Genomic DNA, 14,377 nt, shown 5'->3' with positions numbered 1-14,377 from the left:
AGCAGGAAAAGTGGCATTCTCAGCTCCAGCAGATGCACAAGTGTCATCCAGTTTGTACTGATCTGTTGAACAGCAAACATGTAGCATAAGGGACGGTCAGAATATGACAAGATGGGTTTTTAACACCACAGAAGCTACCTCAGTATTTAACATGCTGAGAAGAGAAGCTAATCACAAAAGACTTGTCTAGATGTCTATGTTCCTTTGACTCCTTAGGTATTTTGTAGCTGCTGATGGCCAGTGTGAACTTTAAATCGATTTATTGCGTATGTTTACATATGCAATAAAACCATTTGCCATATCATTTAACTACACAGAGAGTGAATTGTTGACCGTGAGCTGATCTGACCTTTTCAGGTCTAATCAAGAAATCTGAAATATTATTTCAGCCTGTCAGCTCTGGTAATATGCGGTAAGAGTATCTGTATCTAACGGAAAATGTCAGATGCGCTCTAATATGCAACCCATCAAACTTACGATGCATATGAACCAAGAACTGGTTAAGAATATAAATCTGTAACATCTGTGGTGCATCTCAATTGCAATTGTTCTGCCATTGATACAGGCTAGCTAAAAACATGCTTTAAAAGCAATTCTTTGGAATACGTGTGAGATGTACAGCTGCTTAAATATTAAAATGATCTTGAAAGAGGGGTCATAACACCAGGTTAGAATATTACTGGAAAAAACAGTGACCAGGGAAAATTTCAGTGCTCTAGTTAACGTCTTGCTAGCTTCGTGGTGTGGCAATGTAAGATTAGTGGTCTAATGTAACCTCAAAACTTTCCTTTTTAATAAATTGCTGTTTGTGAAGTTACTACTCTTTCCGGAAATAATCCATTATATAAGCTGAGGTGTCCTTATCACTTATTTGAGTTGAATTTAGTGTTAAGCATTTTTCGGAGTCTTGTGCTTTTTATGAAAAAATCTACTTCTACTTTTAAAAGCTTTCTGAAAAACAACACTGTTGTCAATAGGATATGGGATTTAATGATGTTTAATGTCTTTGTTTTCTTTGTCTCATCATAGAAGTTTCTGCTATTGGTATTTTACTAGATATTCAGATCTAGGACAAATCTGTCTTCAATAATTATTTATCAAGTATGAGACCAATTACTCATTGGTATAATTTCTGGATGATGAATTTAAATTTGGATTAAAGTGGATGGTCACAATGAAAAGCAACTTTGTATCCTAAGAAAATGGTATTTTGTTAGCTAAACAGTCTTATCAAGATTGTTTAATCTTAAAGCAGTTGTTAAACTAAAATTGAGTTGGTTTTTAATCTAATCATGGGTAGTTTGCAATTTCAGGCATTATTAACTGAATTGCTACTATTAGTAAAATGCTGTTGGAACTAGAATTAAAATGAACTATGGGAAGCATTGCTGAACTGATAACTTTGCATTAAAGAATAGCGTATATTTTAAACTACGCAGTTAATACTATTTGAATTGCTCTTGTGAGGCAATGCTGCCCTCCCCTGGTATGCCACGGAAAGTAGGAATTTTTATCCCAGTCCGAGCAAGTTCTAGGGCTTCCTATTAAAGAGAAATTGGAGAATTGGTGAAAACGGTGGAAAAATGCTCTTAAAAAGACCATTATGTGCCTTCTCTATTGCAAGACAAGAATAAAAAAGTGGAACAGACATTTGTGCGGTGCTCTTGTGTATGCACAGTGCAGTATGGATGAATATATAAATAATACACGGGAATATACTGTGAACACACAAGAAACAAATTAAGGGCTGAATTAAGTTTGAGTGGCAATTTGGAGGATGAACTGAAGACAAAATAAACTGATACCAGGTAGCTGCAGAAAGTTAGCAGGAACAATTACAATCAACTTTTGTTTAACAGTATAGTTTTGTCTTTATATATAATGTTTAGAGATTTATCATTGATGTTTACATGTCCGATTCTGCAACAGAAAAGTAAATGGGACCGCGGCCAACAACTTGCATGGGAATAGGATTAGCTCTTGTGCAAATGACGCTACAGCAAACGTGTCATCTTCTCTCAGGGGCTACTGATTACAAAGATACCACTGCAGGCTCAGGAAGTCCCTTCACTGCACGTTCCTGAAAGCTGGAGAAGGTAGTCCAAGGAAATATTACTACTGCATGGTCTATTCTTAACATATGTCTTCAGACATCTGTTATTAATCACTGCTGGCGACAGAATATTGGGGTAGAAGGTTCTTTAGCTTGTCCAGCTATGGCTCTTGTCTGTTAAGTCAGTGTGTTGCTATTTGCTTTAATTTTGTCTTCCTTCCCTTTCTCACTGCTAGGTGGTTTCACCATAGTCCAGATAGCAGAAAGAGATGAGCCTTGTTTCAAATATAAGAATTTTAGTTCCCACATGACTCCAGTAAAGTGTGTGTGGTGGGGGTTGGTTTATTTATTTGTTTGGTTTTTTTAAGGTATAAAATATCCCTTTCTTTTTATAATTAAGATTTTTCTAATTGCTGGACAACTTGCAAAACACACAACTTTTCTTCCTGTGGCATATGACTTTACTTCTGTTTTGTTTGCTCCTCATCCTTCTTAATGCATTGGAGATCACCTAACACTAGAGTTTTTTCTGGAGTGAGTATGTTAAAATCTCTGGTTCATGTATTTCTTCATGTCTTAGATATGAACAGATTGCTAGATTCAGGATCAGGAGGGAATTCTTTTCCCCAGACTGGTTTGCCTGAGGACTTTGCTTGAGTATGAGTTCTTGTCTATCCCTTAGGGTCAGGTCACTTGGGAGATCTTTAAAGAACTGTGGAATATAATGAGATTCCCAACCTGACCTGCTCTGGTCCAACAGCATGTTACAGTGGCGGTGACTGTTGATATTTTACTACTACCTTTTATAATAAGGTCCTAGGAGTTGTTTTGTCTCTGTGATACTTGTCAGTCCACAGAGCAGGTGTGGACCATTTTGAACGAGATCCCAACTATTCAGTTACCTGTGACTGTGACAGATGGGACCTGAAAATCCCAGTGGTCCTTCACAGACTTCTGTTCCTAAAGTGACTTTGTTGACTGCAAAGCAGTAGTATTTACCTTCATGCACATAAGCTAGTAGGCTATAATAAGCAATCCTTTTGAGAGCTAGCTGTAAAACCGCTGCAAGTATGGCTCCGTAATAGTTAAAGGTGAGCTAAATCAACACCGAGATAGCTCATTCTGCCTCTCCCTTTGTGACACCCTGCCACAGCAAAACTAGTTTTCTATGTTCTTTTTTGTTAGATGAGTATTCTGTCGGTGTAGCATCCCAGCTCAGCTCACCAAATGGTTATGTGAATGGCATTGGTGTCATTCCTTGACCTAGAACAAATGTATGAGGTCTAAGACTGTGTAACGGTTTTCTTTCTTCTCCGTAACTTTTGCAGGTATTGGGGCTGCTGGTGTGGACCCTGATTGCTGGAACAGAATACTTTCTATATCCAGCCTTCGGCTGGGTGATGTTTGTAGCTGTGTTTTACTGGGTTCTCACCGTCTTCTTTCTGATCATCTACATGACAATGACCTACACCAGGATCCCCCAGGTGCCATGGACCACAGTGGTAAATAAACCCATTCTTTGTTGTTCCAAGTTCGCTGGGTTATGAAGAGACTAAAATATTGATGCATTCTATGGGTGTAGTTAACCAACTGTACTTGTGCTTTTTGCAGATTTTTCCCTAATTACTGTGTGGCTGCGTACCTGCAGTGCTTAACCTTCATACCACCCAGACACTTTAAAAACACTTTTCCTATGATGTTTCGCTGTTTTGTTCAGAGGTTTATATAGTGACTTGATTCTTAATAAAGTGCGTGTGACTGATACTTATATGCACAGTGGCCCCTCTTTCTCCCTGTAGTGATTACGTCCCATGAACAGTGAGTCTGTTGCTGTCTCTGAGCTAACAGACCTGGCCATATGGCTTAAACAGCAGAAATACCTACTTGAATCAACGCCATGAATTGGAAGTGGGACCCTGGCTCTTAAAACACGAATTTTCCTCTGCTAAAGTAAAAGCAAAAGTGGTTCAGAGATAGCACCAGTCTGACATTCTATATACGGCCTACTGTGAAAATGGTACTGAAAATCAGTGTTATATGTATGTAAAATATGTGCCATGTAATCCTTTGCTTTTAGCTCAAGACTCAATGCAAATCAGATAAACAGCTAATGTAATTACAGAAAAATTTCACAGGCACTTAAAATTCAGATCCAGTTTCTGTGGTTTGAACAAACCTGGCTAGCTGTACCGCTTGACAGTTTATTTTTACATGATTTTCATAACAGGCTGGTGTTCAGGGTAATAGATCCTAAAAGTCATTGTCATCTCAGCCAACTGGCTATTTGTGACCCATCCAAGAATTATGATAAATTTTAGCTTTGCATTTGTCTGATACAGTGAGATACGGGGTTTTTTTACTAGCTAAAGATTACTGACTAGAGTTATGTTATTTCTGTGATAAAATACATTTGACTTCTGCGTTGCAAATAGCTTGTTATTGGCTATATTGTGTACGTGACTAAAATTGAACACTCTTTTCATCTTCCCATTTGCTGCTGTAATAAATAGCCAGCTATAGCAATTACTAATAAGAACAACGAGGATTATGTTCAGATAGCTTCTCCATTTTCAAGTTTCATGACTAGCAATTACCATTAAGTCTATAACACTGCTATAGAAATGTTGGATTATTTCAATTACAGCAGTAATGTGTCTGGGTACATTTAAAGGTATGGGGTTTTTTTTTTCCCGATTGCATTAGATGTAAATACAGTACATTCAAAGGGAAAGCATCTTTGTACCCATTTGGATACAGTTTTTAGTCATTACCCCTCTTTCATCAGTTCAACACTATTATCAGATAAAAGCTGCATATAAATGAGTTGCCCCGATCTCTGTGGTAGACAAGCTGGAGTATTTGATTTGTTTCTACTTCATCTTGAGTGTGTTTCTTGCTGAACTTTGGAACTCTGAGTTCCAAACATATTGTAGATAAGATCACATAAATGTAGGTCCAAAAGGTAGTCTCCTTTTATAGTAAAGGCGACTATGAAGAGAAAATAAATGCAAAATAAATAAAAGATGCTTGCATTCTAGCTTGTTTTGCCTGATGGTATTAAAATAGCTGTTGGGAACAGCCTTTGAATTGGACCTCTGCCACTCCTGGCTGGCCAAGAGATATGTTGTGTCTCCTTTCAGAGAGATGATGTTAATGTACTCTTTCAAGAGAGCATGACACACGCCTTTTTGAGTGACACACACTTTTTTGAGTGAGTTTACACCCACCTTCCCCCTGTTCTCTGAAGTATCCTGAATTTCAGTCTCTGCTAGTTACTGCTCTGCCTCCTTAGGCAACAGTTAGCTCAAACTGTGCCAGTTGTATGCAGTATCCAAAAATTATATCTGGACTTCTCTGTCATAAATCCACTTTTTGCAGGTTAAGCACATTACCAAATTGCTTAAGATGCAGTTACTTTTACTGCAAATTAACCCAAAGGATGTGCTTCAAAACTGACTCTCCTTAATAGTGCAAGTTCTTTGCTAAAACAATCAATGGAAGCTTTTAAAATCTGGTAAATTTGAATTTAAGAAGCAGATGGTAATTTAGCATGAACCATTTGGTTTGAGTAATACAGTGGCAGTAAAGGCCCAATCAGCTTGCATTGCATTCCATCTTCCCCAACAGTGTTATTTCCCAGAGCAGCACTTCTCAAAAATTATGTGCTTTTTTCTTTCCTACGTGACAAGATATTGCAGGGATTTGTAGCTTTCCAGGGTAATTGAGTCTTTTTGGAATGGGAAATATAAAAATAACAGCAACAAATACTCTAGGCAATCAAATTTGGAGTTTGAAAATGAGAAGTTGACCTGAACCTGCCAATTGTGGGCATCTTATCCTAAAATTGAGAGTTTTATATTTTATTACTGTGATGCCCAGATAAAACAAGAGAGGTGGGATCTGTGGATAGAGATAATACCTTTTATTAGATAAACCCCACGCATTTATAAGTATATGAATAAAACCTCAAGTGCCAGGCCTTGGATGCCATCTGGGTACTGAGGCACTGCCCTGGGTTCCCTGTGGAAAGGTGGGTAAGTGGCTCTTTTCCAAATGCCCTGAAGTTGCAAGGACTTAGGAACCACAGGAGGACGTGTATGTCCTTCAGCCTGCTCTGAAAACTGTAAGAAGACTTTTTGCCTGGGACGTCTCATACAGGCAGTGGTGACCTGAAGACTGACGTGTTGACAGATGACAGCACAGCATGCTGCTCTCTGGAGGGGCCTGCAGTTGAGAAAGCATGTGTTTGGGGAATGGCTTCCCTTCAGGAAGTTTTGAACCTTGTGTGTCACAGGAGCGTGCAGCAGCGGGCTAGACTCCACAGAGTCTGAAGTAAACTCTGCCAGGACCAAATGTCCTGGAGATGGATGTGAGGAGCTTCCATACCAACCACTTCAAGTTGTTGATCCATGCACGAGGGAATTGCTGATGCAGATACAGCTGTTGTCGCTGTCTTCTGAACTTCTCTTCTTGGGCTGCAGCTCTTTTTTTAGATTCTACCAGAGTTGGCAACTGGTAGATTCAATAGTGAATAACTGGCACATATTCCTAGCATCCACTGGGTCACACAAGGGAAATTAATAATTTGGATCTGCACCAGTATGGCAACAGAGACAACTGGGGCAACAGAGTTAAGGTTTATGATATTTGTGTGACACTCTGGAGTGCAAACATGGGGCCAGAAGCTGAAGGGAGCATATCATGTACAACATTAGGACCTGGTCTAATTTGAGTTACTAATTCCTGCCATTGTAACTAGGTGCAAAGCATGTCACGGGTATTCCACTTAAACATGGCACCAGTGAACTAAAAGCACATTTTATGGCCAAATTCGTATGCCATAGACAATTAGCAGGGTGGAGTTTTGGTTGTTTGGTTTTTTTTTTTTTTTAAATAAGAATGAACTTTCTATAGATGTGACCAAGTAGTGAGTGGGTAAAGGACAAAGTATTAAAATTATGTACTTAAAAAAACCCCAAACCCTTATGCCTTTTTATCTGTATTTCATCTTCTTAGACTTCCATTCTCCTTTCCTTCCTTATTCTCTCTCACATGCAAAACCCAAACAAGCTGTTATTGTTTGTTCTCTGTAGTGTTATGTGAGATCAGTGTTATCTGCTTTGCTTCTCTCTTAGTAATGAACATAGGTACCCTGAGACATTAACTCTGCTCCTTGGAAGAGAAAATGCAGCACCTGCCATGATGGGTCTTGATGACCCACATAGTCCGTTCAGACTGTCCTCCTTGTTTTTATCTGTTTCTGTCTCCTCCCAAAAACAGGCAGAAGGGAAAGGTACTGAAAGGTGGAAGTATAGAACTGAAAAAATTACCCCCTCTTTATCTCCTTCAGAAGTGGAATATTCTTAATATGCCAGAAGTTACTGATTCCTACAGTGTATCTTTGTGTAGATTAGAAATGTAATCAAATTGCAGTTTTGATTGGTTTCATTTTTTTTCCATATAGTGTCATATTGTTACTGCCTAAGACTTACATTGCGATAACTAAACTGTATCCTTATTTTCACTTTTGGAAAATCACAGTACACCAGCTTTAAGACACTTCTGGATTTAGTGTGATGGAGAGAACAGTTTGTCCAAAATGTGCTTTAATGTTTATGGATCTTTGAAATAAGCAGTTAAACTCTCATCTTGCAGATATAAACTTGGAAGAAGCTAAAAATAGTTAAGAATGACATTTCTTGTGTACATTGCATGTGTACATTATATTTCAGAGGACAGCTTTGCAATGTTGGAATAGAAAATTATAACAAATGCATGTGCATATTACTTACTTGTGTTGCTTGATTTTTCAACAGGGTCTGTGTTTTAATGGAAGTGCTTTCATTTTGTACCTCATTGCTGCCATTGTAGATGCATCTTCAGTTACCAAAGAACTGGACAGTCACAATTACAACAGCTGGGCAGCTTCTTCAGTGAGTTCATTCTTTGTTTAAATCAGTTCTATGTCCAATAAAATTCTATCAAAAGAAGGCTTGCTGGAAGGGCAGGTTGAAATGCATGCATTCCAGATTTTGAAAAGCTGCAGACTGATGTAGAAGCTCACACGCAAAACCTCTAGGTATCTGTAACTTAGTTCATAGTTTTTGGAAGTGACTAGAAATTCCACCAGGAGATGACAGGCACATCAGAAAAGGCTGTAATGTTTTTAAGATCAGCCTTTATTTCGCTGACTTTTGTTGTCCTCTCTGGACCTGTCTGAAATCCTGTCTTCTGTCTGAAGCTTATTCTATACAGCCATGAACACAGACACTTGAACACCTGCTCTGTTTTTGTGTTGGGAATTGGAGAACTATGTCCCTGTCACTTCAGTGGTGTTAAGGGTCTTCTCCCCTTGGCAATTCGTAACTCTGCCACTGCTGTTGACAGGAACTTGCTTGCTGCTAGATATGCTTCCATGCTGATTCAGGTTTTATATAAAATGCATGAATGCTTAGTGTCTAATACCTCCTTATAGTGTTTATCTAATGCACTGTCTAAATAAGCTATTAAATGTAGATTCTTGCTTTCTGAACCCATTAAGGGTTTCATGGATGGATGTTTGGGAATTTAGCAAATGATCTATCCCCAACAGTTGTTCTCTTTTAGAAAGATTTTAGATGGAGCTTTTATTTCATAAGAAACAAAATTATTGGAAAAGAAGAATGCTACAATTTTCTATTGTAATAATATTTTACATCATCATCTACAGTTCTTGGTGCCACAGTTTAAATTTACATTAGACAAGACTCACCAAGAGCCTTCTGTTGGAGAGTTTAGATTTACTGCCTGTATGCACCCTTAGTAGTGCCCTCCTCTCAGAGATGGAGTGCCTACTCGGTCTAGTGATGGTATATAAGCAAGAAACATTGGTAGAATCATAAAATATTTTTAGGCTGGAAGTGACATTTGGAGGTCATCTGGTCCAACTCTCTCCCCACTTAAAGCAGGGCTAACTTGTATCAGGCTACCAGGGCCTTGTCCACTTGAGTTTTGAATATTTCCAAGGATGGCTATTCCACAAAGCCTCTGGGCCTCTGTTTTTGCCATGTTTGATTACTCTCATTGTGATTTCCACCCAATCTAACTGAAGTTTCCCTTCTGGTAACTTATGTTTGTTCCCTCTTGTCCTATCACAGCTCACCTCCAAGAAAAGTAGTATTAATCCTATTTGCAGTGTTAGCTTTATTTGGTTCAGTTACCAGCACAAAACATTCTGGTCTTATTGCAAGACCATTTTCAACATTGTCGATTTTGAACAACATGCAGTGATTAACAGGAATGTAGCTGCTGGCACTGAATTGGATTTTATCAGTACAACTGAAATAGTTCACAGCTGTTCTTTGGTTCTTTGGTTTCTGTGGTCATATGCTGCAAGGACTGCAGAAGCAACACCACTGATACTATGTAGTTTTAATCTTTAAACATAAAATAAATCTAGCCTGCTGTAGAAGGCTCGTTCTGTAATCAGTTTCTGACAAAGTAGTGATATCTCAGCGTGGTTGCTGTCACTGTTATTTGCACTGAGGAATACCTTGATTCATCAGTAGAGAACCTCTGGAATTGGTAACCTAGTTGTCACTGCTGTTTGAGATGTCTGGGCCTGCATTTGAATCCAAGTTTTCTCTAAACAAGCCATTTGGATGCACAGTGTGCCATACTGAGGTACAAGTGGGCCGTAGGCAATTCCTGGAACATAGAAGCAGTGCAGGGGTGTTAGCTTGAGCTCACACTGTCCCATGGACTGTCCCTCAGTCTTTACCAGCAATTGATGTTACAACCAGCAAGTATAGCATTGGTGGGAATCCCATCTAGAAGATCCATACTGAGGCAGTATAACGTGGAGATACGAGTTGAAATATGCCATGGTTTGTCTGCTTCTAAGCCCATATATATATTATAAGCTTACTTACACAGTGTTGACTGCGATGGACACACAAATACAAGGAGATGAGAGAGTGCCATTTTAGTCAGCCTGCTATTTCTCCTTTCTCCAAATCCCATAGGTATTTTTTTTCATAGAAATGACAATGCTCTCAAATATATTTTTTTTCCTAATATATTTTTTCTTTCCTTGTCTCTCTACAGTTCTTTGCCTTCGTGGTTACCACCTGCTACGCTGGAAATGCTTATTTTAGCTTTATATCTTGGCGATCACGAACTTTGCAGTAAATATTTTGTTAAAATGAATTCTGTAGTATAAAATATCTTGAGGATTATGCTCTTTTGACAAATGCTTGGAAGAGGGATGAGGTCTTTTTGAACATTTCTGTTAGATTTGACACAATATATTTTAAGCTGAGATTAAAATTATTATTTATAATACAATATCATCTTTAGAGACATTTAACACTGACTTTGTACTGTATAATAAAATTTCATACTGCTTCTTTTAAAATTAACATGGTATTTTTCGAGACATTGTATAGATGTTATTACTAAAGCTTTAATAAATCTTACTCAGACAATGTGCCAATTTTGTAAATGTAAGTTTTAAAATGTTACAGGTATACGTTTGATACTTAATGCTATAAATCAAAACTAAGAGTGATACTGTCTCATTACTATGTATAAAAAGTGACATTGTGCAGAAAAAAACACCCAAAACTTTAAAAATAAATAAATAATTGACCCAACTGTGCATGTTTTGTAAACTGGGAGTAGAAGGTTCTGTTTTTAAATTTCTTTTTCAGAGTAAAATATATACAGCTAAGAATTCTGATGATCCTGTCAGTTTGCATATTCTAACAGTTTCTCACAATCATGAGATTGCTTTTGGAACCTGTTACTGTAGGTCTGAAGCTCGCTGAGGGAATGCTGCGTCTGAAACATGTTACCTTAACAGGTTTCTCAAATCTAGCAGGCTCCAAGGCATAAGTCTAGACAACAGTCCCATAGTGCTCAGTATTTAATCTACTAAGAATATCACAAAACACCTACTAAAGGTAATACATTTTGTTTCTCAGGGAACTGCGTTTTTTCTTTTCTCCTCAGATTAGGCCATTAATCTGTCCTAATTAAAATCTGGGCTTCTATATTTTATTAAATGATATAGTGATTAAATCCATAGAAGAATTGTCAAAGGCAACGGTGTTAGAAACAAATAATTTCCTCCCTCCTTTCTTGTCTACTGGCATCATCTGTGAATTGTTAGTTTAACAAATAAAGTTTTTAATTTGACGCTCATATTTAAATATCTTTGAGTCAAGATGAAGTATGACAGAAGATTTTGACTTTCAAAACAGATACCTTTGAAAATGACTTTCAAATACAAATTACCTAAGGAATTTTTTCCAGGAATTACATGGAGAGTATAAGGTTGTGATTATTTTGTGATATTATTTAAAACTACTGGTAAATCTTTTATTCCTGGATTAAGAAGATTTTGACTCTCTTCCAGTCTTCAAAAACTTAGTTGGACTATTATTATATGGTAGCAGAGAAGTCTTACTGCTTAAAAAAACTTCTTTATTTCTCCCTGTAACTAAATGGTGTGTGCTTACTTATGTGCGTGACATGCAGCAAAGAAGATGTATCAGCAGCCAGCTAATTCTGTGCTCAATCACATTTTGTTCTTGATTATCTATTGGAGTCACAGGATTTCAGTGTAAGGGAAGCCAAGGTATTATTTAAAAACCTATATTTGTCTGCAGAATGCATCTGGCCTGTACAACAAAGGTCAGGCTGTCGTCTGCTTGCTAAAATTATCCAGTTGTGAGAAGGAAGAAGGGCTACCAACTATTCATTTTATCTGCACAGATAAAATGTGTCATTAAAATCCCATATGCTCTTTTCCAGTGCTGGAAAAAAAATCAAAGGCATAAAAATGATCCAAATGTCAACTGGTAAAATATGACTAGAAATATAGCCAGAATTAAAATCTCATCAGTGATTTCTCATCAGTAAAAATGCTTTCATAGTAATAGAAATGCTTTCTTAAAGGATATTTCATGTACCCACCTTAAGTCTGAAGAACATGACTATGTTTACACAAATGTTTCTTGATGTTGTGGTCATTGTGATGGTCTGGTCTAAAGTCGTAACCCAGACAACATCTGTGGATAGAGGTAGTAAGAGGGAGCAGAGCTAAGAGCAAGCAGTATGTTTCATCCTGTTTACCAAAAACTGTCATGGAAACTGTGTTATATGTCAGAATAAACCCATTGACGAAGGACAAAACCACACTATTACCAGATAAGGAATGATTCTGGCAAAATATCTACCATTTCTCCAAGTCTTCAGTGCTGATCATCAAGGGAAGATGTGTGGAATGTCTTCCAAAGGCCAATATGTGAGGTGAATCCTTAATTCTGAATTCTAAAAAATACTTTCTAGAGAGAAATTTGCTTTATGCCTGGCCTGGCATTTTTTTCACAAGCCATAACTTACCTGCCTTGCTCTTTCCTTTTAGAAAGATAATTATCTTACTTCCCCTGCTCTTTCTTATCAGTCTCATTTCTCGGCTGTTCCCCCGATACCAACTGTCTGTTTTTCAAATGTTCTGCATATCTAGTTAAAATTGGAGGAAGCTGTACAAGCTGAGAATTACTTCTGAAGTTTGCTCCTTGTATTTCAGGCCTGAAGAAAGGCATAAGCACCCAAAAGGTTATCTGTTTCTTTCAGCACATCAGTCTTAAATACTGATTTGCACACTGACTTACGCCTTTGTTTATTCTAACATTGATAAAGAAGATAAGCTAGCTGTAGTTTATCATGTAATAATTAAAACAAGGTTTGTGGCTGCAGGCATTGCTTAGTGTTCATAAGATTGAAAGAAACCTTATTTAAAAGAACAACTAGTAAGTGGTGAAATCGTTAATGAAATTCTTAATACAGATACTTAGAAGAATAAACAAAATGCTAATCAACTTGCCAAAATGAAGGCATTTGATGTTATAAATAACTTGTTTCAGACAAACAGTCTCTCTGAAACATCTAAGTCACCCACATACATAAGGATACTTGATGACAGTTTATGGCCATCAAATTTCATTTATTATGGAGTTGTCAGTACGTCTTATCATCATACATGATGCATTTAACAAGATGAAGTAAGTAGCATGAGAACTGTAATAAAACCTTAAAATTCAGCAGTATTTTAGACTGACTTTGTGCCAGTGGTTTACAGAAGATGCCTGTATTTCTGAGTAGAAAATAAGACTCTTAGTCTACTTGTATTAATTTAAAGGTATTTCTGTTTCACTGGGCTTAACTTGGATCAGCAGGGCCCCCGTCTTATACACACTTTTAAAAGAAGAACTAAAGAAGCTGAATTGGTGGGTAAGAAAAATGTATTTCTTAATAGGAAGTACAGAAGTTACTAGAACCTTCCTCCACAGGGCTTGCAAGAAGCCTATAACTACATGCTTCTGAACTTGATCTGTAAGAAGAAAAGAGGGGGGAAAAAAGCTGCTGTTTAAAAAAAAAAAAAAGCACTCAGCAGCTAGCATTTTAGGTAGATTGGCAATGTTGTAGCTTTGATATCTAATGAAATTCTAAGATAAAATTTGGTGGGACAGGTAATATCGTTTATTGAAACTACTAGCTGGCTTAATAGAAGCCCAAAACTATATATACACTGTTTGGTCTGTTACAGACCATTGCCTACGCTGACAAACCCTGTCTTGCTCATGTGCATTATTTAGCCCCTTATTTGTGTTGGAGATCATCTGAACTTACCTGCCTTCCCTCCTAACACAATTTTAGTTGCTGAAGGAGCTATTCAATACTAAGTATGAACAGAATGTGCATCCAGCTGCAGAACAGAGCAGCAGCAGCTGGGGTTACTACTTGAATGAGTATAAAAGCAGCGTATGCTCGGAGGCCCACTATTACCTCACTTGTCAAAAAGCAAAACAAGTTATTTTTAAACGTGAGGAAATCCATAGCTTCCTTTGCTGAGTTTTGTTAATATCTCCGTGTGGTTTAATACAAACATTGGCCTTGAGACATTTGGACAGTCATTACAGTTTTTGCCTGCCACTGCCCATTTAATGCAAATGTTTTCTCTTTTACGAGGTCATGAATCAGGAAGTTTGAGGGTTTTTTGGTGAGAATAAACATTGTGTGGGAAGAGGCAGTTTGCAGCTCTACCTCCACTGGGAAGCACTAGAGCAGTTCTCCAAGAACATGGCCGGGAAGCTTTAGCAGGCCCTGGGGTCTGCCACCGTTCGAGTCAAACTGCTCCCCGCTGTGGTGGCCGGTCCAGCGCGGAGCTCCCCTCCCGGGACCCCGCAGCGGACACTGAGGCGTCCCGCTCCCTGCTTGGACACTTTCCCTTCGGCCTCTGTTTCCATGTAACCCAGCTGCAAAACGGGGGGGAGCGGG

At 38.1% G+C, this 14,377-nt stretch overlaps 1 protein-coding gene across 1 annotated transcript; it reads left to right on the top strand.

Annotated features, from left to right (window-relative positions):
* Positions 1-3,375: 3,375 nt before the first annotated feature.
* On the top strand, positions 3,376-10,690 carry CMTM8 (CKLF-like MARVEL transmembrane domain containing 8; the record flags this gene model as incomplete). Its single annotated transcript, XM_010282617.1, has 3 exons — positions 3,376-3,555; positions 7,870-7,986; positions 10,139-10,690. Coding segments are annotated over 3 exons (381 nt in total), but the record flags the coding sequence as incomplete, so codon positions are not given.
* Positions 10,691-14,377: the final 3,687 nt, after the last annotated feature.

The sequence above is a fragment of the Phaethon lepturus genome, unplaced genomic scaffold, assembly GCF_000687285.1.
Source record: "Phaethon lepturus isolate BGI_N335 unplaced genomic scaffold, ASM68728v1 scaffold48122, whole genome shotgun sequence".
NCBI classification, from domain to species: Eukaryota; Metazoa; Chordata; class Aves; order Phaethontiformes; family Phaethontidae; genus Phaethon; species Phaethon lepturus.
This window is presented reverse-complemented; position numbering and strand designations above follow the sequence as displayed.